The 27,402-nt window shown below is 40.1% G+C and overlaps 1 protein-coding gene across 14 annotated transcripts in view; it reads right to left on the reverse strand.

Moving 5' to 3' along the window:
• Nucleotides 1-201: 201 nt before the first annotated feature.
• The window catches only part of CELF2 (CUGBP Elav-like family member 2), a 383,210-nt gene continuing 356,009 nt past the window's right edge, over nt 202-27,402 (reverse strand). For 9 of the 14 annotated variants that reach the window (XM_054187183.1, XM_054187169.1, XM_054187197.1 and 6 more), the window contains 5 exons: nt 25,002-25,133; nt 19,187-19,384; nt 15,119-15,262; nt 9,417-9,588; nt 202-8,112 (listed from right to left, as the gene is read on the reverse strand). In XM_054187183.1, the coding sequence (XP_054043158.1) occupies nt 9,461-9,588; nt 15,119-15,262; nt 19,187-19,384; nt 25,002-25,133 (602 nt within the window). In that variant the 3' untranslated portion in view covers nt 202-8,112; nt 9,417-9,460. The remainder of the gene's footprint in view (nt 8,113-9,416; nt 9,589-15,118; nt 15,263-19,186; nt 19,385-25,001; nt 25,134-27,402) is intronic. The other 5 variants (XM_054187174.1, XM_054187209.1, XM_054187188.1 and 2 more) reach the window with 3 other exon arrangements.

The following is a 27,402-nucleotide window of genomic DNA, read 5'->3' on the forward strand; positions in this document are numbered from 1 at the left end:
GGCCGGGTCCCCACCTGAACTCTGTGCCGATGTGGGATGGAGAGGCCCATCCTGCTGCCCACCCAAGTCACCCCTCTCCACGGCCTCTCGGGGGGAGCAGTGCTTCGGGCTTACGAGTCTAACAAACCTGGACGTCGGACGTCGAGCTCAAGAACATTTGCTAAATGTGTATGAATAGAGGAGAATGATACAAGCAGCGGACAGATTTCCACAATTTAATTCTTTTTTTTTCTTTTTTTTTTTTTTTTTCAGATAATATAATGGCATATGAAAAGTGAGGCAGTAATGCAGTTCAAAAGAAAAAAAAGAAAGCAACCCCCACCACTCTCCTGGATCTTTCGCCAAAGGCTGACATTACTGAAAGTTTGCTAAATACAAGAAGTACGGGTATTTCCACAAAAACCTGATTGTTTGAAAGCTACAATTTTGTGGCAAATGTACAGCCATCGAAGGAATAAATTTTTCAGTGTACTCAACAGTTTTAGCGATTCGACTCCCATTTAATTCATGGGTTTTGATGTGAAATTTTTTTCCTAAGAGAAGGCCCAGATACAGGAACCGTACAGTAAGCCACGCATCTTCCGCAAAAAGGTGCTCTGACCTCCAGTGCTGAATCTGTGATTTTGAGCATACGGGGTTTCCTTTTTTTTTATCCTAAATCTAGCTAGAATCAGGAGGAAAAAAAGTCACACACCAAAAAGAAATACAGTATTGTTTGTGGAAGTAATATAGCATTGTTTCATTGCATTTTCTGATTCACCTATTTCAGCTCTTTTGTAGTTTTAGTGCAAAAGCAAGTACATTTGCTTTCGCAAATACAGAAAAAGACAGAAATTTCTGCGTTTTAGTATCTTTTGCTGCTCGTCACTGAACGGTAAGACTTTTTCTCCTCACAGACTTCAGTAAGCCTAATTTTCAAGGTCTTAGTTTTTAACGAAATAGCAAGCAAATTGTATAACATTTGCCTGGGCACGGTTGAAGACCGTGTACCCAGTAAGATTTCATACAACAAAAAGCGCCCAACCCTAGAAGCACGGTTTTTGTTTGTTGTTGTTTTTTTTTTTTTTTCCACTTAATGCTCATAAAATTTTACAGACAACAGAATCCTTTCTTAAGCTTTATTTAAGAAATCGAATACTATTATAGTTCAATATATATAAGACACATCCAGTATTGTGTTCCTGATAGCAAGTGCATAGATTTTGTTAAGATATCATTTTTATATTTTAAAAATTTTTTTTTTTTTTTATTTGTTACTCAGTAGCATGTTTCATGATCACACGAAGGGATATTCCCAGTGATTTTGCTAAGAGCATGAGAGAAAAAACAGAACACAGCAAAAAGTAGTGAAACTACAACAGAGATGAGGAACAAAAACAATCAGGCAAACTATCAGTACAGTCGATTCCTGATAAGTGAATAATCTGATTGCTTGGTCACAATGCTTTATTCACTTATCAGGAATGATTCACACTACATTTTGTTAAACTGTTTTCCTTAGCCTAATACCTAAGAGTCACACTGGGCAAAGGCACACACACTCTGGCAGGCTATTCTTTAATCAGCAAGTCTTGTGACAGTTTGGTAATTTCCCATGGCGATACACATATAGCTAACAAAGAGACATTTTGCTAACACTGCAAGGTGCCTTACATAATTGAAAGTAAAAAGCATGCATTTAAGCAGGACAAACTGTTCGGCTGCATTGCTTTAAGGAACTCATTTTTCCCCATTGTTGAAATAAAAAAAAAAAAAAAAAAGGAAAGAAAAACCTGTATCTTTCAGCCCTGAGTATTTAAAAGAAACCCAACTGCAGTATAAGCCTTTCTTTTTTTTTTTCAGTTGCATTTTTGGAAGAAAAGACCCTTCACAAAGCTCTAGTTTCTTTCCTAAGACCAAGTTTTGGAGGAAAAAAAAAAAAAAAAGAATAAAACATTCACAGCAACCTAAAAAACCCAGAGACGAATTCTGATTTATCAATCATGCATGTCAAGACTTACTCAACTGAATCCACTGGTGTCAATATTATCCAACTCAGGATCATAAACTCTAGAGGTGTCAAAGACCCAGGACATAGTCTGGCCATCGGTTTTTGCTCTCCTGCCTGGGCTGATGGTTTTAGAGGAACTTTAAGAGTTGCAGCGAAGGCATTGCTTGGACCCCTAACTTCTGACAACAGACCCTGCAAGACGACACTTGAGCTTGTTTGGGACTCCAGACTCATCACTTACTTGCCTTTCATGGAAACGGAAAAGCGAAAAAAGCCAAAAAAAAAAAAAAAGTTTGGAAAAAAAAAAATCGAGCAGTAACGACCAGGCCAACTCATGAGCCACCAGAAAATTTCAAAACTCTTCCAAACGCAGGAGCCAACACGGAAACACCCAGCGCACCATGACCTCGTAGGACATTACTTGAGGGGGTGTGTGTGTGTTTGTGTGTGTGAGCCAAAGCCAGAGTGCCAGAAAGACCAGGGGAGAGGAGACACGAGGGAGGAGTGTCGTTTGGGTCTCATAAGAGCACTTTTAAGTGGTCTTCGATTCCTGAGCATCACAGAAAGTGGGACAAAGGAAAGGGACGGGGGCGTATGGCTTGAATTCCAGAGAGCACTCGCCGGTGCTGCTCTCTCCTCCTTGGGTTTGGTTTGGTTGGTTTTGTTTATTTTTTTTTTTCCCCCTCTCCAAATTGTAAGGTTTGTATCTGCGATCAGACAGAGGAGAGAAGAGAGACTTTTTGTAAACCAGAACAACATAGGTTTTTCGTTTGCAGCTTTTATTTCATCATGGTAGACACCGGTTGGGGGAGAGCAGAGAGATTCTTGTGAGGAGGAAAAAATCATAGGAAATGAAAGAATAAAAAAAGCTAAAAGCCAACTGTAAAAAATAATAAGAAAAAAAAGTGCTATGGTATTTCTTTTGTCCCTTTTGAGATTTGTGTAACACTATTAGCCAATGCTGGGAATGATCTGCTTTGTAAGCCCACAGCAAAAACATCACCCATTTGAACAGCAGGGGATTTTTTTCCCCCATTATTTCTTTATCTTTTTTTTTTTTTTTTTAAACTTCTACTAACTTTAATAGCAAGTCTTCCCTGCTCACTTGGATTTTATTTTTTTTTTTTAAATTATTATATGTAGAACTGCACATAACAAGCTCGATCACCTGGTAGGCTCTCACGGCCCTAGTTAAGATGTGATTAGTTTCTAAGGAGAGTTTGACTAACACCATATGCCATCAGATTACTGTGCAGTTTGGAAGAAATCCCAAGGCTATATATTCCTTTTCTTGAATGTTTCATATGCTTCTGTGAAGCAGCAGTAGGGTATTATTATTATTTTTTAACGACTAGGAAGAATTGATGTCCATATTCCGCATTTTCCCGACTGACTGAAATGTCACAGCAAAAAAAAATAAAATAATCTTTTCAGGTGGCTTCTGTGTGTTTGTGTGCAGAACCTTTTGCAGTTAGAAGGCTAACAAAAGCTACCTTCAACAGGACTTTGCAGGAAACTCATTTAAAATGCTTCCTGCTCGGACAGATTATCCAAGTGATAAGGCATGACTAGGGGGAGGAAGAGAGAGAGGAAAAAAAAAAAAAATCAAAGAAACCATAACATGTCTAAAATGTACAAATCCTCTTTTGCCCCCCAATCAGATATTCACTTAGGTGGAATCGACTGTATCTTTTGTACACAACCAACAAATAGAGAAAAAAAAAAACAGGCACGTGAAACAGTGAGGTGTGTAGATGTATTACCAACACAGAATGACCACCAACAATACAACACACAAAGTAGAGAGACAAGTATTAGGAAAATGGTTTAATATTGGAGACAGAAGCAAAAAACTGCATCACACAATAACATACGTTACAAAAATAAGTCTGACTGTTTCAACTACACGGTTATGTTCACAATGAGGACAGAAGAATCAGAAAAAACTCTGATCTAAACAGCAAAAAAGCAAACCCCTAACGTTTTAACTAATACATTTATCCACGCAAAGTGACCGAGTACTCCTAATTCTAATTACCTTATTGTGTAACTGCACGATACAGAATAAAAAGTGAAACTTACCGCTTTTGTTAAGACAAAATTCTAAACACTAGATATAAGCAAAGGGAAAAAAAGAAATCAAGCCAAAGTTTTGAGTTCTCTAAACAAAACCAACTCTCTTTCTACCATCCAGAAATCAAACTTGAAAATCAGTCATGATCGAGGGGGCCCACAAGAGTAAGCCACAAAAATTTCCATTTGTTTTTTAATCTCCAGTATAAAAAGTTCCACTGGTACAAAATGCATAAGTACAATCAAGTTGTAGAAATAGGAAAGCCTGCTTTTTTTTTTTTTCTTTTTTTTTTTTTTTTTTTTGGCTCAAATTCCATCAAACAACAAAATCCAAATGCATCAATAAAACAGAAACAATACTCAAATGGTCTTACAGCTTCCACTAGATTGCATTAACTTTGGCTTTTCTCAGACAATACTTAAAAACTAGTTTGTAATTCTAAACAAAATGATAGTATTATTAATCTACAAACAACAATTCTCACAGCACAAAAAAAACACAAATACATAGGTTTGTTTTTTTTTTTTTTTTTTGTATGACATTATCCAAAAAGGTAATGAAACTACAGGATATTTTTTTCCTTTTGTTAATTAGCACTTAAGATAATAAAAACAGAAACAGTAAAATGATTCCAGAGTAGCACAAGCCAAGGAACTGTAACCCCTATGGTGAAAGAAAGATGAACTTGTTACTCCTTTGAGGACTGCCATTTCATCGCAATTAGCTAATTTGTTTGAAAAAACAACTAGTCTAGTCTTTTGATTAGAATTTTGTAAAGCAATTTCCCTTGTTTTTCTTCCTCTCTTATTAGGCCCTTGCACCCTTGCAGCTTTTTCCTTTCAATATTTGGAAAGAGAACTAGTAGATAATTTGTCTCCAAGGAGGTGTATGTTTGGGTTTTTGGTTTTTCATCTGATTTTTTAATACTTTTTAAAAATTTTATTTCAAGATGGACGCTTTTCTCAGCAATGACCCATCTCGGTTGCCTGGAAGTACGGAAACATTCCTCCTCTCCCACTGCTTAGCCAATGTCCCGTGTAGCGTAACTCGGGGCAGCCCGATGCCGAGTTACGCTGCCCGAGGACCAAAGGCATCACCGCTCTAACTGGACTGGTAAACCCACAGGACACACACTAGGGCATCTAAAAAAGCTTTGGAGATTTATACGGTGGGTACAATGAGAAAAATTAGTGAAACAGTCTAAACAATCCAAATGATGATCTCATATTATATATATATGTACATATATATAATATAACGTACGTGAGATGATACTTCGAATATGCAAAATTGCTGCAAGTAGTACAAAATAGCCCTCAAAGGGTGTAGGAAGGCCCCAGCAGTAGTAAAAACATGTGAGAAAAGTATAGATCATTTATTTATAAGTGCATGTGCTATAAGAAGGAAACTTTTTTGCATCACTAGAGGCTAGTCCTTTCCATCCCAGGGCTCTACATAAAGAAGCATTTAAGTTGGGGATGAGAGACAAGAGTGCACCAGCTGATGTTGTTCATATAGGGCTTTTGTTTTTAATTTTAGGCGGCTTCGAATATAATCGTATAGAAATAGGAAGTGGAAGAAAGTATGGCACTTTATCATCAGTAGCAGGTACTGCTGCTCGCACGCATTGGATTGGCAATGAATTCTCTATACCGGTAGCAAAAAACCAAATTTGGCTGTTGGTCACTACTTGTGCGGTAGAAACGCAATCTAATCAGACTTACAAGGCAGTGAAAAGGGCTACCAGCGTCTCTTTTCTGGTTCCTTACACAGAGCTTCCTCCAGCAAACACCCACATCCGTCACAAATCTATTCCCGTGGACTACTTGTACGAGTAAAGTTACTCCTCTCTACCCGAGTGTCTGCAGGAGTAAGCCAATATATTGCCGTCACAAATAATGGCAGATAACACCAAACATTACAGTGTATGTAAACTTTATCCATAAAAAGTAGTTTAACTGCAGTGCACACTGAATTTTCACCCAGGAAGATCTAGTGCATCTGATTTAAGCAAAAGTTCATTTATTTAAATTACAAAAATATTATTTTTTATTTTTTTTTTCTCCTCAAGGTTTTCAAATGGTGGATTCACCGCTCCTGCGGGGGAGCGGCTCACACAATAGATAATTAAAGAATTGTTTTCTTTTTCTTTTATTTTATTAATACTGAATAGCATATTCCAGCAGCATATTAAAAGCTCTTTAAGAAAAGACAAAATCCCCAAAATCTAAAAAGGAAACCCACAAGTTAATTACGGTTTTAAATAATTTTAGTTATAGATACAGAAGAAATTTAGACAGCAGTAAAATATTTTTTGTCCTTCAGATCTGCCCTGTGCATTGTTCTGATTTCAACCATGTATTAAATAAACCACAAAAAACTAAGTATATATATATTTATAGATATAGATATATATATAAAAATAAACAGCAAAATGGTGAATGTATAAAAGGTATTAACACTCAAGACAGCTCTGGGTGGAAAGGGTTAAAAGTTCAAAACTTTCTCACCTTAGAGGTTTCCATACAATATGAAGAAAATACATAGTGAGGTTTGCTTTCACAGCATTGATGTGTGCAGAGTGGTTAAAAAAGTGAAACATGGGCACTTATACAATGTTTTACAAAAAACATCAAAGAGAAATAACAAACAATAACAATTTCAGGCAACAAGACCACAGGATAGCAAGTTAACAAACTTTTTAACCTCTTTTTTCTTTAAATATTAGGGATTTATACAAAACACATAATAAAATACCCATGTTATCAAATTACTTCACACAAGAAACACACTGAAGCTCTAGGAAGAAAGTACCTTTGGAATTTGGCACTATAGTTTCACTGATTTTTTTTTTTTTCTTTAAAAGAAAAACCGATCACATTTTGCTGAACACAAACACATCTAAATTGTTCACAATAAAAAAATGACATCAATGCGTCACAAGCCAACACAAACTTATTCTGGAATATTTTTTCATTTTTCACATGAAATTCATTTTTGTTAAGCAAACAACGTTTTTTTTTTCTTTTTTTTTTTTTTTGAATCTTCTTTTTGTCCTTGTTGTTCAAGTAAACCAATTTTAAACTCGTCTTTTATAAACATAGAACACTTAAGACCATAAGACTCATGATGAAACCACAACTTAATTCACAGAAGCACCAACGTAACACATTTTACAGTAACCTTTCTTCTGTACATTGAAACAGTATAAAATATAGGTAATTTCATGTGCATTAAACCATGGATTGTCTAACTGTGAGTCAGTTCAGCAAAAGGTGACACAAGTAGGTAGCATTTGCCCTAAAACAGGGTAAATATTTTCTTATACTAATCTACAAAAAGTGGTTCTATATATATACTTTAATGAGAAAGTGAGCCACCTAAAATGGCCTTATCAAAAAACTTTACACTGCCTGAAAAATGTAAAAACTATTACAGACCTCTAGAGACTTAAAATCAGACAGTTTTATTTCTCAAACTGTTTTGGAAGTAGTCTGTTAGAAACCAACATTCTGTGCCTCTGGACACATATTGCTATTGTCACCAGTGACCAGGCAGAATGCCAATCCCTGTATAATACTTTCAAGTCTGTTTTTTTTTTTTATTTTTTTTTTTACGAAATGAAAAAAAAGAAAAAAAAAACAACCAACCAAAACGAAACAAAAAACCCAAACCAAAAAAAAAAACCAACAAAAAAACAAACCCAAAGGAAAAAAGAAAACCAAAAAAAAAAAAAAAGGAAAGAAAGAAAAAACATTTTGCCACAGGTTGTTTTTAAATCCTATCATTAATTTATCTAATAATAAATTTCAGTCTTGCATGAATGCAGCAATGTTTTTTCACATTGACTTCCCAGAATTCATAGCTAGATGAGGTCACATGCAAATTTCAAAGGTCAAACTAGATCAAAGGTCAGTAGGAGAACCAAATATGATGTGAGGTCAGAAAGACATCAGAAACAATGACGGGACGATGAAACTTTTTTTTTTTTTTTGAGACGCCACAGGGACATGCTAGGCAAACGATGGGCTAACGGGCATGGAGATGTCTAGGGAAAAAACAAGGAAGAGGAAAAAAAGTTACACAGAATCTATGCAGCACAAACAAAATCACTTTTATGGGTGCAGGAGAAAACTAATGCAAATCTTTTATCAGTAGAGTCTATGAGCCGTTCTCGTAATTTGCATTAACTCACAATACTTGTCAACAAGAGCACAATGGAACCCCAAAAGAATCCATCTGAAAGGAGTCAGAGAGAATGGATTCCTCTTTGGGGAGAAAACAGAGGAAAGAACCAGTTTCTACAAATGTAACAGAAAGGTACGGGGAGAGGGGAAAAAAGGGGGTCAGACAACTGAACTTTAAACTAGATAATGGAAACTACGAACAAAATAACCAGACAAATACAAACAAGAGGATAAAAGCATGAACTGTAAAGGGTGTAGGGTTCAACAGTGAAAAAGCGCCCATTCCTGGCACAATTACTCTAGAGACTACTTCAAAGGATCTAGCTAGCATAGAGAGCTGCTCTTTAGGTATCCAATAAGTTAACAATAGGCAATAAATAACTTCCATTATTTCTGAGGCAGTAAAAATTTTGTATAAAAATAGAAATGCTTTTTACAAATAAAATTTACAGGCCTGTGGCTTTCTTTTTTTATTATTATTAAATTTATCTCTCAAGAAACATCAAGTATTGTCACTCATTTTATTTTTTTTTTTATTTTAAACCCTGTAGCTTTAGAAACAGATCTCTAAATCTTTTTTACATTAATCCTTTCCAAAAAAACAAGAACTTAAAAAAAAGTGAAATATAAAGACGACCAGTGTAAAATCAGACTAATATATAACAATACGTTGATTTGAACCGAAAAAAAAAAAAATCAAATCTTCTCAAAAAACAAGTTGATGTAGTGGAAAGACTTGTTTCAATTTTTGTTGCAAAATAAGTGCTTTAACTGGCATGAGGCCATTTTTGTTTAACCTATAAACTGCTGGTGCCACCCTGGTAAAATACGATCCATCCATAGAAAACAACTTTTATTGTGTGCTAATGGCACCAGGGTTCACAGAGTTAAATTGCACATTTTTTTTTTTTTCTGTGTGTGTGTGTGTTGCTTTGAATTTCAAGACGTTTGTTTTTGTTTTAAAAAGGAGATAAATTATGCTGCAAAACAAAATACAGTAACACAACTCGGTAATTACTTGGCAAGGAAATGGGAGCCAAGTGTAATAAGGACGAGTGGGGAAAATGGAAGTGGTAACTGTAAAAATAACTGTCTCTTGGTGAAGGTTGGCTCTATGTTCTTTCTTAACCCCCCTGCAGAGGACAGGTTTGCTCATGGGACTTACCCTAAGAAAGCTAAAATAAGAGCAGTAAGCATCTGGGGTTAAGATCAGTAAGGTTTGCTGTCATTTTTGGAGCGTTTCAGCTGAACCTTCAAGCGTTTCATGCCAATCTGAAAGCCGTTCATAGCCTGGATAGCAGCTTGTGCAGAGACTGGATTGTCATAGCTAACAAAACCTACGAGACACAGAACGGAGGCGGGAGAGAAAGCGAACTATAGGTTAGAACAAACGTCAGAAGGCTTTTTGTTAGGATTTTATTATCACTATTTATTTGACGCATTTACCCTACTTTCAATCAGTTCTTTGACCACACTTTGTATCCCATTTCCTCTCCCGTTTCTTTTGCCTCCCCCTTTACCTTCGTAATCTTTCTTTACTAGCGGGGCTGCAGTTGGCCAGGTTTGGTGCAATGCAGTTTCCAATCCGTTACTTATCGACCTACCTTAGAGACTGAAGATTTTTATTACCGTGACACTTTTCAGTGTAATATCTACATACCTCCCAGTCTATTAGGAAGTACTATTAGGCCAGTCTGCAGATGTGGAGCTGAAACAGAAAGCCTGGTTACGGAAACAACCCCCAAACTTAGATGCCCCCGCGCATTTGCACACCTGAGTGTGAGTTCATGTGCACTGGTCCCATGTGCTACGAAACATCTCCTTGGGCTTAGCCTAGGACAGTTGCAATATATTAATATTTTGTATTTTTACAGCTCCTTCCAGTTCAAGATCTCAAGGTACGTTAAATGTTAATTAATTCAGCTTCTTGGTCCCCAAAGGGGTATGCAAGCATCAAAATTAAGCAGCATCGTAAAGACAATGGCAGGGCTCGACGAGAACTCCAGATCTTCTGCTCCTCGGTTGCAAGCACTAACTAGGGGGATAATGCTTGTCGGGTAATTCAGACTGGCTGGCCTGGCTCAGCTTCCTTTTCCCTCGGAGACTAAAAATGCTCTGTTCATAATGGACTCAAATCTCCCTGATTCTGGAAGCTCTAAATTCATTTTCATATCTGGGCCTCCCACTTGTAATTGCAAAGCTCGCCTAACTGCTGCTCTGCCTCAGCTCTGGCTAATTACTACTGTACTCAGCCTGCTATTATGCATCTGCTTTGAAATGCTCCCTCTTCTTTCCACTTGAATTTGCCTTAACACATATCCCTTCACCCTGTTAAAGCATGGATCCCACACACTTTGTTTTTAGTCCTAGCACGCAGGCTTCTCACCGCCTCTCTTCTACCAGCTTTCTTCATTTGTGCTTAGTGCCTGTGTACTTTTCTGATTCACAACCTCTTTCTTATCACCATTTTAACCTGTTCTTTCAGGGCTCTTGTTTACCTTGCACTGCTGCCCTCTTCCATCTTCGGTGTCAGAATGATACACTTTCCCCATTGCAAAGAAAAAACCCCTCTTGTCAAGTCATCTGGTCCTTGTCCAGCTGCTCTCCTTCGTGGGCCATCCCCATGGTTTCACCTTTAATCAACTTCACCAAACTATTTACCTTAAGACTCTTCTCTGACAATTCAGGCTAGCTCTGTTCCTTCTACTCAACAACACCTCTCACTTAATTCTCTGCAGATCTTCCCCTGGCCAAAGCCAATATGCTCTATTCATGCTGTTCTGTGGTTGATTATTTGTTACCTTCTTAAGGGATAATAAATGTTCCTCCATACCTTCCTTGGGTTTAGTAACTCCTGTCACTTCCTCACTTTCTCCACTGGATCGTTTCCTCTCAATATTACTGCCATATCCTGAGGAGCTTCATCACTCTCTTCCTTTCTTCCTCTCCCCTGTTTTCTTCTAGGAGATCTTATCTGTTCACGTGACTCAAATCACTGCCTTAGCACTGCACTCCTGTGTCTACTTCCATCAGCTCACAGATCTCAGCCTTGAACTCTAGGATTGCCTCAGGGGTAGAAAAGAGATCTACCATGAGTTGGAAGGCAGCTGTAGCACCTTCCAGGCAGGTGTTCCACAACTGAGATACAGCTACTCTTACCTACCTTGACAATTCAGCATTGTCCTCTACAGCTTTCCTGACCTTCACTTTGTTCTCTTAAGTGCGTTCAGAACAGTCTTCTCCTATCAACTTCTCATCACCTGAGTTCCTTTTCTTCTTAGATAGTTTTAGCCACCTGAGAGTTAAGCAACTGATCTAAATTAGTCACTTCGATGGCAACTATGAATGGTGAATGAAGAGAAGCAAGCACACCCAGAGGTGGCTTTTCCACCCACCATTCACGTCACCAATTTAGACACCTCCACTGATGACAGAAGAGCAGTTAGCTCAGGCTATGCTTACCTTCCAGGGGGGTGAGACAAGTCACCTCATTCTATGTCTCTTTATTGGCTTCCTTGACTCAGACACAAATTCAAACATACAACCTCTGTGCTGCACCCGTGGCATCAGCCTTTGTCGTTCAGTTGTTATTCTGATTCCCAATTTGTCTCTTTACACAGAACGCGGTATCTACATTAACCTGTTATACTTTCACCTTCTCCCTTATCGAGAACCTTCATTTATGGAGCTTACAAAGGAATCTGGCATTGTCTCCCTTTATTTATCTTTTCCTGATTGCACCCATTCATCATTTTTTGTCTGAATTTTAAACTGCAGGTTACATGAGGATGGGATGATGTTTCTCACCGCTTTTTAAAGACCCTGTCATGACGATTCTGATTTTTGTTTTAAATCTCTAGGTATCTCTATAATCAGGATAAATATTTTTAATCATTCGAGTACCAATTTTGCTATGAGGCCAACTGCATTTATGCACCGATGTCATTGTGTCCCCCCTCCACTGCCTTTTACATCTCTCATTTCTGTTACGCTAAGGTTTATGAAAGGCAAGAGATAAGCTTGAAGAGTGAAACCCTTTGTCTGCTGAATCAACTAAAGCTCATGAGAACTCATGGGAGCGCACTTCCAGGTGTCAACAGACTGTCCTATCATCCTCATCACCAGTTAATCTTTTGAGCATTCGAGGTGGGCAAGAAAGCAAATAATGCCAAAGTCCATTTTCTGCGAAGAAAAGTAATTTTTCATTTGAGAAGCAGTGTTCCGTGAAAGTTCATCACTGTATCTCACTACCCTGCGACTCACTCAGAATGCACCTTCCCTTCCCAATTCTGCCAGTGGTCAGCCTTGGACAATCTTTTCACCTTTCTGGTGTTCAACCTGTCCTCATCTGTAATTTGACTTCCTCCTCCTTTGGGCAAGAGATTGGAAACTCCACAGCAGAAAGCACCAAGCATGTGCAAAACACCATCACTGTCACTATTGTTGTTGTGATTATTACGGAAAAAAGACCAAACCAACCAAACAAAAACCCCAGACTGTACCAAGAGCAATGACCATTAACGATATGGCAGAGAAATGGGTTCTTCAGACGCACTATTGTCCTAGTTTTTGGGCGTGAGGACAGAGAAAAAAGAAAGCTTTTTAAAACACAAATACGGGACCAAATCATCAGAGGATTGTGGCTAACAAAGCTGAGGAGGTACATACAGACTACGCTAGTCTGTTAAACCAGCAGGGTTAATTCTGGCTTTGCCTGTGATTAGCAGCATCACCAAGTAGTCACCTACTGAATCAGAAAATCCCAACTTCCTCTGCCACGGCAGTACTTTTTGTTTTTAAAGCAGAAATCTCTCATTGGTGGCAGAATATCTGGGGAGGAAGAATGAGAAATTGAAATGTTACTGAAAGCTGACTAATGCCAGAAAGACAGAGGACTCCTCCATCCGTTGGGTGTTGACCCCTCCATTTTCCCTCAAATAAGATAACGTCAGTGCACTGCTCTAAGTTAGCTAATTGTGTCCCGTAAATCCAGACAAATGTGTAAGTAGGTAAAAATAAGGTAAGTAGAGTAAAAGGAAACCCACGAAAAGCGAGTGCAGAAGCTAGCTGATGAATTGAGCCACCTGCCCAAACTAATCTACATTCTTTCAGCAGTCACCAAAATTGCGGCGTTTCGATTAACATAGCTTGATTTGGCATTTCATCAAGACTCCGGGAGACCTCAACAACGATTTTGTCACGCCACCATACTAACTGAACTGGCTCCAGATCAATAGGGAGTCCATTTCAATTCCACTTTTCAAATTTGCTACAGCCTCAGGGACCATTTTAACCCATTGCAGAAACACGCTGGACGGTATTAGTCTAGTTATGAACAATTTTTTGTAAAGCTTAAAGAGGTGAATGCTTCAAAAACAAACTGAAAGACTACAGAAAAATGCAGAAAGAATGTCACACCCTTTCTCTGAACCAAATTAACTTTCCAAGTGTACTACCAAGGGCTCAGGTGAAAAACGGATTGTGGCAAGGCTTGGATTCCGGTGCAGTAGGTATTTCTGAGTAACTTGATGAATTCTCCTCGTGTTTAGGTACTGTCTGTTTAGATAAGAGGCATTTCATAGAATAGAATCATAGAATCATAGGGTTGGAAGGGACCCCTGGAGATCATCTAGTCCAACCCCCAATATTTATCGCACAGGCGCGATAAATGCAAAACCTTTCAAACCGGGTTAAAGCCCAACAGCTGTAGAGCCCCCAAAAGGCCCTGGTGGAGGCAAATCCTTAGACAGACACATTTTAACAAAATCTAGATTTTAAAAAAAGTAATGATACGCAAGCTAAGAAACATGTATTATGGTTAATGGGGACACTTCAAATGGGGGCACTTCAGAATGAAGGGGTGGTGCTGGGCAAAGAGCAACACTATCAGCCCAAAGGAGTTTTGGAAACCAGGGGGTTTTCTGGACTGGTTACTCTTTTGTCATACATACAGTTGCATTCCTTTACTCTGGGAAAGAATTGTGACTTTTATGGAAGCTTCAATATTTTAGGTCAAACCTTATAAAACTTATCTTTAAGAGATTCTTTCCTCCTCCTAGACCGTCCTCATGTCTGGTATAAGACCACAATTATTAGACCAACGCTCTAACAGATTGCCACGCGCTTACATTCCGTACGCCACTCCATCAAAGCACTGAACTGGTGCGTCTGTGCTATTCAAAAGACATCAGCCCCACTTAATCAACCCTAGAGCTTGTTTTATGCCAACATATCATCTTCTCCTCTGTTGTGATCTAACTTTCTGGCAGCTCAAAGTTTTCTCTGGGAAACCTGACGCTGATCTTCATCCCTGCCCTAAGGTAAGGGGAGATGTTACCTTCCATAATACACTGGAGCCCGCCCGCAGCAGCTGGAGCTGCCTATCTAGACATCGACTGTCTGCAAAGTGTTCTGAACTACACGTACACACCATTCAAGCACTAATTGCAAAATCTTGTGCTTAATTCAGAAGAAAGAAACTCCTGGAATGTAGAAGTAATGGGTTAAACACAGAGCGTTTTTAAGTGGCTCAGCTATACAATAGAGAATAATTAGGTATCCATAATAAGGCAGTTTAATAGTATACTAAATGACATTCCCCCACATAGGGTGTAATTAGTTTCATGTACTTGACACACTCATGCGAGATGTCAGACTGGAAAATTATTATTGTTTTTTCATATCCAATTTTTAGTTAGAACTAGTTTGTCTGTGCATCTTCCCGCTCATTTGAGGATTAACAGTCCATTATTTTTGGAATGAGATTTCAGTACGACATTTCTCACATTGCTGTTAATTTTCTTTCCTGGCCCCCTTTCAGTACAATGCATGTAGTTTTTACTATTCAATTTATTAAATTTGACATACCAAAGCACTTGCTCAGATTGGTCTGTTTGTCAATGAAGACTTTAGCAGAGATAACATTTCCAAAAGGCATGAACATCTGCAGAATGTCCTGGTCTCCAAACTCCTGGGGGAGGTGGTAAATAAAGAGGTTTGCCCCTTCTGGACCTTTAGGAAAACAAAACAAAACAAAAAGTATGAAAATAGCTATCACAAGTGCTATATTTAATCTATTTTTCCATAATACTTACTGAAGGTGATGGTCAGAAAGCATTTAACTTTCCAACTTTGAAGGAACAAAAGCAAGTGGATCATCAAAGGAACAGAGCTGAAATGCAGCTCTTTAGAACTTCCCATCTTGAAAAGTGTTTACTTGATAACTCTGCTACAGAAGAAGTTAAACTGCAACCTCTTCCATTTATATGAGTGTCTTTCAGTATAATTAAGGTTAGGAAAACAGGTACACAATGCATTACTCTCTCACAATACCCCAAGAACTTCACAAAGAGTCCTCTGCTGCCTCAAACACCTGCATGGGTTTGTCGGTTTAATTCCAGTTGTGGGAAGTTACGGAAATGCAATGAGCTGAGCTCAGATTTGAGTATCACCGGTGTAAACCCGAAGGGCAGGAAGCTGGTAGAGATGGGAATAAAAAGGATAAGACAAAGGAAACCTCGTAACTTGGAAATCAGAGAATTCAGAGAGAGAAAGATACTCAGAATTAAATTTGTACTGACTCATTTCAAAATGACAGCTTTTTTTTTTTTTTGGTAATACAAATTCCCCATAGAAACCTCTGTCTCCTGGAAGAAACTTTGTAAAGTAAGTCTTTTAAAAAAGTTCAAAATAAAGTACTTGGGTTGAAATCAAAGTGGCTTTAGACAAAGTTGAGTTTGCAAAGAAAAGTGCAAACTCAAAGGTGCTTTGAATATTTTTCTTACAGCCAAAATTTGAGATACGCATCATTAGCGCTGTCGGTTTAAACACTCATCCTAGCACTAATAGGTTATTTTTTTTCCATAGATCAATTTCTCCTTTACAATAACATACTGGAAATGATCAATAGATGCCTGGAAGAACATGATGTATGATGGAGACAGACACGTGGCCTTCCCATGCAGACACCAGAAGCACCAGTGGTACACAAAAGGAACAAACATTTCTGGTAAAAACACATCTGGAGGAACCTGCTTAAGTACTCCCTTGCTTAATGGAACCCAAGTGTGCCTCAGGTGTGATGTTCTTGGTTTTCTGGAGAGGAAGAGGAAAGCGAGTATCAGATTTATGGAGCACCTTCTGCGATAGAGTCACAAAGCCTCACCTCTCCCATACAGAAGAGCCAGGCTGGCTGCTCTCTCTCAGCCCGAAGGAAAAGGTCGTAATGTTTGCCCAAAAGGAGGGGATAAATGGATTAGAAAAAAGAAAAAAAAAAAGTTTTTTAAAAGAAAAACATTTCCTGGGGGTTAAAAAAAGGAGGAAAAAAATTGGCCACTTGGAATTTATTTCTTCTTAGCGCAAGTAAACTATCCTATCCAGAAAAAACTATTTTTTAAAATAGTAAGAAAAAATGCATTAAACAATAGTTTGGAGCATATGCATGAGGCAGTTCACTGTGCTTCCGCATTCAATATTTACACAGCATTTTTCTCTGGTACTTGTTTATCCTCAACCACTCCAGACTCTTCACCATTCCATCACAAATCATGTTAAGAGACAAAACACAGTTGTCAGTATTCAAAGATGGAATTTAGTCACTTTAACTTAACCCCTTACTAACAGAAACAAAACATATATCAAAAAAGACTGTATTTTAAAAGGGGCACTGCCAATTCATAATAATAAAAAGTAAGCCTACATTTAACGTGAGTGTTCACAAAATTTAAAGTAGTCAGAAAAAAATCACAATTGTCCTCCACTGTGTATCCTACAGTGACACCAAATAAACAATTTCTTTCTGGTGTCAAAGAGTCTGCTGTCACTGGCCAAAATGAGTGAGATGAAAGATAAATGCAGAGAACACAAAAAAAAATAGGAAAAAAAAAACTTAATTAAAAAAACCCCTTTCATTTTAAATAAGGCAAGCTGTTAGCAGTAAATGAAGTAAAGAATTCAGAGAAAATATACACGTTAACTTCAGAGTCCCTATACAATAGCCAGCTGGGGGAATGCCAAATTTGTCTTCCTAGGAAACACTTCCCACAACAGTACAAGATGTTTTAAAAGCCGATACAAAAATTTCTCTTGAGGATATTATACTAAGTTTATTTCCAAAGCTTAGCCCTGGCAAGAACTGGAGTGACAACATAGATACAATCTTAGAAAGCACGCAGTATTTTCCTGTCCTTCTGGAATTAGCTGGAAATTAGGATGAGAGAAAGCAATGAAAACAGAAACAAACCCCCAAAATGCCCGGGAAGTGTGCAGGGGAACAGAAGAGGGGAAAAGGGTAACCTCATTTTCCTAAACATCTTGTAATTAGTATTCATTTATTCTTAGCAGTAACTTCCTGAGGTTTATTTGCTGCTGGCGCGGGGAGAGGGGGCAATCATTCACTTAGTTGCTTCCCCGCAAGACCCACAATTAAGCAAAGAACCACTCAAAGTGAAAACGGATCTTGTCATTAACTCAAAACCTTAAACCTAATCAGATTAACTCCATTATCACAGAAAATGGAAACCAGTGGAGAGAATGGCACCCATAAAGGGATGATTTTTGTTACCGGCGCCTTTTTACGCGGCAGTTGCTAAATGCTTTTATATAAGAAAGGATGGCCAGTAAAGTATAACTTGAAGGACAGATAGTTAAAAAATGAATGTACTGGGTTTGTGTGGCAAGGTTTTGGTAGCGGGGGGCGGGCTACAGGGGTGGCTTCTGTGAAAAGCTGCTTGAAGCTTCTCACATGTCTCATAGAGCCAATGCCAGCCGGCTCCAAGGCGCCAAGCCTGAGCCCATCAATGATGGTGAAAGCACCTCTGGGATAACATAGTTAAGAAGGGGGGAAAAAAACCTGTGCGACACCGGCCAGGAGAGAGGAGTGAGCGAAACAAGTATGTGGAAACCAAGGTAGCAGTGAAGAAAGAGGGGGAGGAAGTGCTCCAGGCACCGGAGCAGAGGTTCCCCTGCAGCCTGTGGTGAAGACCATGGTGAGGCAGGCTGTCCCCATGCAGCCCATGGAGGTTAACGGTGGAGCAGATATCCACCTGCAGTCCATGGAGGACCTCATGCTGGAGCAGGTGGATGCCTGAAGAAGGCTGTGACCCCATGAAGATCCCATGCTGGAAAAGGGTCTTGGCAGGACCTGTGGCCCCGTGGAGAGAGGAGCCCATGCTGGAGCAGGTTTGCTGGCAGGATTTGTGGCCCCATGGGAGGCCCACGCTGGAGCAGTCTGTTTCTGAAGGACTGCATCCTGTGGAAGGAACCCATGCTGGAGCAGTTCATGAAGAACTGCAGTCCGTGGGAAGGACTCACGTTGGAGAAGTTCATGTAGAACTATCTCCTGTGGGAGGGACCCCAGGCTGGAGCAGGGGAAGAGTGTGAGGAGTCCTTCACCTGAGGAGGAAGGAGCAGCAGAGACAAGGTGTGATGAAGTGACCACAACCCCCATTCCCCGAACCCCTGCGCCGCTCGGGGGGAGAAGGGAGAGAAATTGGGAGTGGAGTTAAGCCCGGGAAGAAGGGAGGGGTGGGGGGAAGGTGTTTTTAAGACATGGTTTTGTTTCTCGTTACCCTACTGTGATTTGATTGGTAATAAATTGAACTAATTTCCCCAAGTGAAGTCTGTTTTGCCCATGACGGTAATTGCGGAGTGATCTCTCCCTGTCCTTATCTCCACCCACGAGCCTTTTGTTATATTTTCTCTCCCCTGCCCAGCTGAGGAGGGGGACTGATAGAGTGCCCAGCCAGGGTGAACCCACCACAGTGAACTGCATTACAGGTTAAAGAAAATAATAACATTGAACAAGAGAAAACTGAAAAAAAAAATAAAATAAAATTCAAAGATTAGGCTACTTGAGGTTCTGTGTTAAGAAATGAACCCAGGAGATTACTTTCGCTTGGCCGTACGTGGCTTGCTCGGCCGGCAGCGGGGGCTTACCTTCCTTCTGGCTGCCCGCAGCGCTCTGCTGCTGCAACAAGCTCTGGCTGTACAAGGTGGGCAGCGCGGCGGCAGCGTACTGCTGGATTCCTGAGTAGGCCTGGGTGAGCGCGTCCATCGTGCCGGCCGTACCGTTCGTCAAGCCTGTTGCGCCGAGTCCTCCGTTCAGGGCCGCCATACCTGAGAGCATTTGAGCAACTTTACAAAAAACCCAACAATAGAGAAAAGAAATTGCACTTGTTCATTAGTGCTTTCCGAAAGTCGTTGGTATTATACGACACTGACAACGACGGCAGTGCATGCAGCTCGGCACTTCACCAAATGGGACTGAAAACAAAGAAACACGACTTTGGCGCCAGGATCACTTCAGCACAAGGGTTGCACAGTCAAACGGACTCGCATGCAGCCTGCTACTGGCAAGTACTACAGCTGGGTGCTCCTGAAAGTCCCTCTGCCCACCCTCTTTGACACCCATGCTTCTGCTGAGGGTATCTGAAGCTGGGAGCGTGGGACCTATTTGACCTGCGTCCTTGCAGGCTGGCCACTGGGAAAAGGCAGTCTGTGAGGAAACCCACTCCTTCTCACCACGGTCTTTAGCAACAGGTCATGACCACACCGTATCAGAAGTGGTTTGGTTTATACAGAGTTAGCAGAAAACTCTGATTAACAGCGTTTTGAAACGACCCTCTGTAAAATTATGGGCTTCCATAATTCTGTGCTTCCACCCTCCTCCTCCAGTTACTCCGGCTACTCCAGAAGAGACGAACAGCAGCACATCTGGAGCGACTACAAGTGCTTCCTCCAGACTAGGCATCTTTCACGAAGAAACAAAAGCATTTGGTTCTAGCAATGTCCTTCTTCTCGCTGGAAGCAGAGATGGTTAATTTTTTTTCTTTAAAGCGATTCTACACCCCGATAAATAACCGATTAATTTGACTGGGATGACTGCCAAAGAGGAAATTTCAGACTGGATTGCTAGCTGTGCGGAAAATGGCATCCCTCATCTGTGTAAACAGCGTGGTCTGCAAATGAAGTTTTACTACTCTCACTTGATGGTGGACAAACCCCTGGGCTACAGCCTCTCTCCGCTGCTTCTGTTCCTCATCATGGCTCCTACAAGAACCACGTTGAAGTTAAGAGTATTAACACTTACTTTTTTCAGAGATTCCAGAAAAAGTGAATTCTCTGATAGAGCTACAGTCTCTTTGGCAGTCAAAGGGGTGGCAGAGTTCAGAGTCCTGCTCATCGCCCACTTGTGTCAACCAGAGCAGTAAGTGCTCACCAGAGCAGTAAGTGCTCACCAGCACTGAGGGTTAGGCCATGTTGTCTGCACAGCTAGCTATCCTGTGCTCCCCAGTTTTTAGGTGAACAGATCACAAACACCTCAAAAGGGCTTAATCAGGCCCCTTGAGGTACAGTAGATCAGTCACCAGAAAAATGGGGCACCCAGAACCACCAGGGACCGCTTCTTAGATATTGACTGTGTAGTGTTTTGCTTGGTAAAATGATGGGTGAAGAGGTGGCTGGTGGACTCCCGTTAAGACCCAAAAAGCTAGGAAAATTGAAGAGAAAGAGAGGTCTTAATTTCAGAGCAATAATAAGGGGTTATATGTAAATTGGAGAAAAGTGAGGAAATTAAGCAGAGGACACTTTATAGTGAATTAACAATGAAATCTATTAGACTGGGAAACATTCTTCAAGGCAAGTGGCATAAACCTTATCACATGAGTAATTTAGAGATAGAAAGAATACTGCGGGGAATTATCTTGCGTTGACAGAGGAGGATAAAGATGCTGACCCACTAGTTTTCTTCCATCTCTTCTGTAGATTCAAAAAGTGTATTCCTATGAGTCTCTGATAATCAGGACAATTGCTCAAGTGGCACCTTTCTGGCTCCACCAGAGTCTGTGCCAATTAAGAGAATTGTGCTGCATAAATTATACCTTTTGATATTACTATAATTTGTGTGACTAAACACTTGACAGAGATGTGATATTCTTAGCCTTTCCTTAATAAAATGTCTCGCACTTTGAAGATTTCTCTTTCCCCTCCACCCCACTTCAGAGCATCGCCGTATCCTGATAGAAGCCACTGGCTGCCACTACTTTGAACAAAAAACCTCTGTCAGAGCACAAGAGAGCCAGATATTTGTTGTATAATGGTTCCAGTTACAAAACAAAAACTTGCAAGCCAGGATAGTTTGTGAAGCATCTCATACCTAAAAGGCAGGACATTTGGAAAATGAAGATTCTTCATCACCATCATCACCATCATCTGATCCTGAACCTGACCTTAACCTGCTCTGGTGTTTTTGTACTTAGGTTTGCGTCGTTGCTTGTATGGGTGTTCACAGAGCACTGGTTTAAGTAAAGGCTCCTGATAAAGCAGCTTGTATCTCTCCTTTTATTGTAGTGTTGAAATAACTTGATAATAGAGGAAGCATTAGGATAACATGTTATCTTTTGTGAGTCATCAGCCCATTAGATAAACATGCTTTGTGTTGCAGTGGGCAGCATCCTCCCCCTTCTTTCACCTAGAATCAATAGTCCCTTCCCACCAAATGATTTCAGATTAGCAAAGAGCCAGCCAGCCCCAGCACACCGCGCTTCTGGGAAGGGCACTGCTACTGCAGCGCCTGTGTCTAAACACAGTTCCCTCCTGAGCAAAACAGATCAGCAGAAAGCTCTTGACATGTTTTCTATTCTCCCTTTCTACATTTTTATGAAATCTACAAGGTCCAGCTGCAATTACACATCTCTGCCATCTCTTTATTATCTCTACCACTGCACCTCAGTTATATTGAACTTTGGTCCCTTCCTCACTTCTGTGAAATAACCTTTTGGAGTCTCTCATCTATGGCCTTCTACTTTTTTGGAGTTACTCTACATAAAACAGAAGTGCCAATGCCTGGCAAGTACAAAGGTCTCTTAAAGTGCTTTCCAAGCACCTTCAAATCTGTCATGAATAGTTTTATCTCCATTTTACAGATGTAAACACGGGGGCAGAAAGGCTAAGTGATTGCCCTGGGTTCACACACAAATATTGTGTCATAGCTGCCCAGTATCCCGAATCCATGATGTTCTTTCTTAATTGCAAAGAATCTCTTCCTCTCTGTTTATTCATTTTTCATTATTCGTAATGCTTTTTGTTAGTTACATTATTTAAATTTACGTGCCCAAAGGAGACAGTCTAATGTTTTGTCATTTAAGATTTTAGATGCTTCAAGCACTACTGAGGGAAGACTGGGTGAATCCCCAAATGTACGTACAACTGTTGCCAAGCCCTTAGAGACAGTTAAACTTACCATACTCCACTTCCTTTAATTTTTAAGGCCTCCAGACATCTTTATACAATGCTTCTCTCTACAATGAGAGCACTATCAGTCTCCACAGCCCAGCTTCTTTTTCATGGACCCAGTCAGGATCCAGAAAACAGCTAAAAGTCTCCTAGTGAGCTCAGCCTGGAAGGCCTGGAAGACATTCTCCTTGTGATTCTCACATACAGAGCACGACATGGCTTCAACAGAAAAGCACCTCTTCCAACACCTCTGTGTAAATCAATGCCCAAGCCCGGTACCACCTTCTGATTCATTTTTGGGTTAAGCTCTGCTTGACTTGTGCTTTGGATCTCTCTTGCTAATTCCCCAATTAGAAGGATGTCACTGGATTCCAACTTCTCCGCACAACTACTTCAGGAACCTCTATGACTAAACAATGTTTGAATTTTTTACTGGAGTGTTTGTGACCATGGCATAATGTGAAACATCAGAGTCACTGAACATGAGGTTTCCCGAAGGCAAACTCCTATGCGGGTTTGAGTATGAACAACTGGATCAGACACGGTCACTAGGAAAAGCGTTAGCTCGTCTTTAAAATAGACGGGGGAGGTTGCAATTTGAACAATGCTTCGCCATCACTAGCATCACAAGTACCTGAATCTGATAATTGGTGTCACCCTTTTGAGACAAACAGTGCCACAACACTCTTGCGTTGGGGAAGCAGTTGCCCCTCTTTAGATCTCTCTCATCTATAGACAGACAGACATATCCACATACATTCTGTAAGTTCTATACACATACAGATATTCTAGACATGTACACTCTCTGTGTCCATAAAAACATCCACGAAGAAGATCTGGGACTGAAGCCACCGTTGGCACAAGACCATAGAAGTAATGGTGGCTTAAAACCAGTTGAAATTTGATACTAGGTTGTGATTATGTCATTAATACTCCAAATGACACATGCAGATAAGTCTGCACGTACATCACCTCAAAATACTTGCTGAGAAAACGTAAACTCTTTGCTTGTAGCCTAGCAAGAAGTGACAAAAGGGGTGCAACAGAAGCATTCCCACGCAAAGTCAAGAGCAAGGTGATTCATTTTTCCTCGGTCTTGATGAAGGGGACATTATCTCGGAGTGCTCCAGTGTGCCTGGGTTCTTAGCACTTGTGGGAGGGAAGGAGTGGGATGCCATACTCCACTCTTGGTATTGTGACTTCTTATAAATCAAGTAAAGCACAATGACTGTTTATCAGGAAAGGACATTTAATGATTTCTTACTTATGACAGGGTAGCTCTCTTACTATGAGAGCTCATGAGAGGAGATGTTAGCTTTTCATGCATGCCATTTTCAGTGCCTTGTTTTAATACTAATGTAATAAGAAGAAAGGAAAATAACATCTGCCATTTTGGGACCTATTACTTACTTTTCTTAAGGTGTTCTTGAGTCATATTTACTGTGAGGTTATTTGTGTGAAATACGCATGTCCTTGCCAGAAGCAAGACCTGTTTTACACAAGACTCCATGCAACCACTCAACATTGCTACATGGACATCCACTAGCCCCCTTCCTTCCCAACTCCCAACAATGACAACCAGAGATCACAGAACAAAAAGATTGAGTGAGCAGCCAAGTAACAGTGACAAAAAGGACATCATGCAGAGCACCAGAGTGAGCAAGAGATACTGAGGAGGACATCCATTCCTGGGGGTTATGATGGGTCATGGACTGGCAATGACCAAATAGATTCCTTGCATTGCGAAAGGAAATGCAAGGAGCAACAGCAGCTAAAAAAAAAAGGGAGGGGGAAAATGCAGCTGGACAAATCTCTTCCATTGCAGGCAAAGGTGAAGTCATCATAGCAGAAACAATAAAAAAAAATAAATTCTTCTTCTTCAGGAAAACCTTGACCAAGGCTAACAACAAGGAAGAATGTTCTAACGCTACTGGCATCTACTTAGCTGGAGATGCCAGCGTTTGTTTAAGATGTCACAGGATAGATGTGCATGCTCTGGTATTACAGGTGACTGACTGCATCATTCTCTTACAGTTGCCAATTAAAAGCCAAAGACTTGCCTTCATTTTTAAAGTATGTTGCTCTCAAGTCAATTTGATAATTCCTACAGACATTTCAAAAGGACTGCCTCCATAGCAAACATCTTTCTTATCATTATATTTCTGAGTGAGGTTTTGTTCATTGGGGTGATATACCTGTTGTCAGACTCCCTAAATGAAAAAGGAGCCTCTCCTATAACCCAGATAACCCAAAACCCTGATGATGTTTCTTTTACCTTCCGTACGTCCTGCAAGAAAAGCAGTCTTTGTGCAAGGACCCAAGGGACTTCACTTTGCAGAGCAACCTATGTGAAACTAAAAGGCTCCAGAACTGCATAGGTACCATGAATGGAACTAGATCAACTTGACCCCCTTATTTCATATATAGATTAAAAATAATCATGTAATTGCTTTACAATTGATAGCTTTTGTGGCATGATTACTGGGGAAGGCTGTCCACCACAGCAATAAATACTCACTGTTTACGGTACCTGCTAGTGCATTAATATTATTCAGTCCAACAGTGGCTCCAGCCAATCCTTGGAGAGTACCCAGAGAAGTCAAAGAATTCATGGCCGCACCAGCTGTGGAATTAGCAGTTGATGCAGCCACTGAAAGGAAAAAAAAAGCAAGGCAAAATTAAGGCCATATTTTGCTTTATTTTGATCACAAAACAGCTTACAACAATGCTGAGCACAACAGCAGGGTTACTTGCAAGAAAAAGAAAAAAAGAAAACGAGACCAATAGACCAACCTTGCTCAAGACATTAATAGTATGACTGCTCATGGAAAGTGTTGATAAGCCTTGAACTGCAAAGGCTGCATCCCAAAATTCAGCATTGTGCTATAATTTGCAAACATCATACAGAATCAGTAAGTATGGGATCAGTCACTTTCTCAAAAGTTTGTCATGAGCCGAGCATCCCAGGCTGATCAACTAACCCGCCTATTGACATTTTGTCACATTTGAAACTCCATAATTGAAAAAAGATAGAATTACTCATTGTAATTTTGTCATTCAACAGCTTTCTGTTCTGGGCCTTAAGTGTTCTAAGAGGAATTTTAGTTATTCTAAGTGAGACACTATGCCATTATGGCTCTGTTTTAGGACACTGCATCGACATTATTTAAAGCCTTGAAGTATAAAAAAAAGAAGAGTGACCAGCCAAGTACAAAATGTAACTACTATCCATTTTATTGCAGTATTTTAGCCTGGCCTTTGTAAGTAGCTAGCCATGTACGCGCACCCATAAATGATACTATACGCATCCCCAAAAGCTCTGCCAGAGGGGAAGCTGAGGCTCAGGTGGAGAAAAGGTCCTTGCTGCTACAATGCCAAGGGAATGAAGAAGGTGGATGAGATGAATACATCTAAACTACACGCTTAAGAAGAGAAAGAGACTCACTCTCTTGTCATAGGAAAGTGATAAAGCACCTTAGAAAGAGCTATCATTTAGGACAGGCTGGATGAACTAGAAATACATATCTCTCTCACAGAAGTGTCCTGAATAACCAGTGTAGATTAAACACTTAACTTACAGGTAGGTAAAGTTGTACCAGATGAATCACACTCATAAATGCCACGGAAGCAATTAGGTTTTTAGCTCCTCTCCTGAGCCTTACTTCAGTGCATCAATCATAAAGACTTTCTTTCTTTTCCTTTAAAAAGTTGCATTATCTTCTGAAAAGTGAGCATTAAAGTCAGAGTTTTGTTGATAATTTACCAGAGGCACATCATGTCTACACCACACTTTTTTGCTCCTATTCATTACCTAGCTGTGAAATGGTTAAGATCGCTTTTATCTTGATGCTCTTTTGAGCTGTCAAACACATCAGATTACTCAGTGAACCCTCAAGAAAATTAAGTCTCTGCAGTTGCCAGGATCCAGTAAAGGAAAGCAGGAGGCAACTTTTTCATTCTGTGGACAAACCTCAAAGATCTAAGCTACAAATAACCCACTTTTACAGCCTCAAGACCCACCAAAGACAAGCCTTCGCACTCACGAGGCCTCAAAGTACAAAAGACTCTCCTGGTGTGGGTGAGGAGAGAGCTCCAGACTCTGTGAGGCATTCCTCATCCCCATTTCCCTACCATCCGCAATGTCAACTTGAATAATTTTATATGTTGCAGATAGAAGCAGCTTTGATTATTCAATCTCCCTCCACAAAGCAATAAGAAGCCAATAATGTCTTTGATTTTAAAAAAGAGTAATAAAAAAAAACAAGTAAAAAACCACTTTTGTCAGATAATGTGGGCACCAACAGAGAAGAGAGAAAAAAATCAAAGTGAATGAATGTCAGTGAATTCCCTGTGACCAACACTGTTCCGTGTTTCTGCTCATGTTCATTAGCAGATCATTTAAATGAAGTATATAAACCTCAGATCTGAAGAATCTGATTGGTTTTGACTGGGCTGAATTCCATCCATTTCTGTTTCAGAGGATTATTACCCTTTTCTCTTGAGGAAACACATATATTTAAGAAATGAGAGAAATGGGGGCTAGGAAGCTGCCTGAAAATTACATTAAAGCTCTTGGGGGCAAATAACTCCTGCGAATGAGAGCCATACGCTTATGGATTGTCAACACATCTGCTGGAGAAGGCAGAAAAACCTGATTAAATCCTTCCCTCTTGCGCAGCCCACGGAGCGCGTTGTGATGGCTCTTATCATAGTCTCACACTGTGATCAAACACATGCTCCAGGGATGGCCAGTATCTGAGGCCAACGTCCCTTTTCTTCTGTTATTCATATCAAGTTTCTCTATTGCATCAGACAAACACGGAGCAGGTGCCTCAGTGATTCTCCCATTTGAAGTTGCAATGCAGATTATCTAGTTTGCCTAAATAATGACTTGGCATATAATCGACGTGAAATACTAG

Source organism: Rissa tridactyla, chromosome 1 (genome assembly GCF_028500815.1).
Source record: "Rissa tridactyla isolate bRisTri1 chromosome 1, bRisTri1.patW.cur.20221130, whole genome shotgun sequence".
Lineage (NCBI taxonomy): Eukaryota > Metazoa > Chordata > Aves > Charadriiformes > Laridae > Rissa > Rissa tridactyla.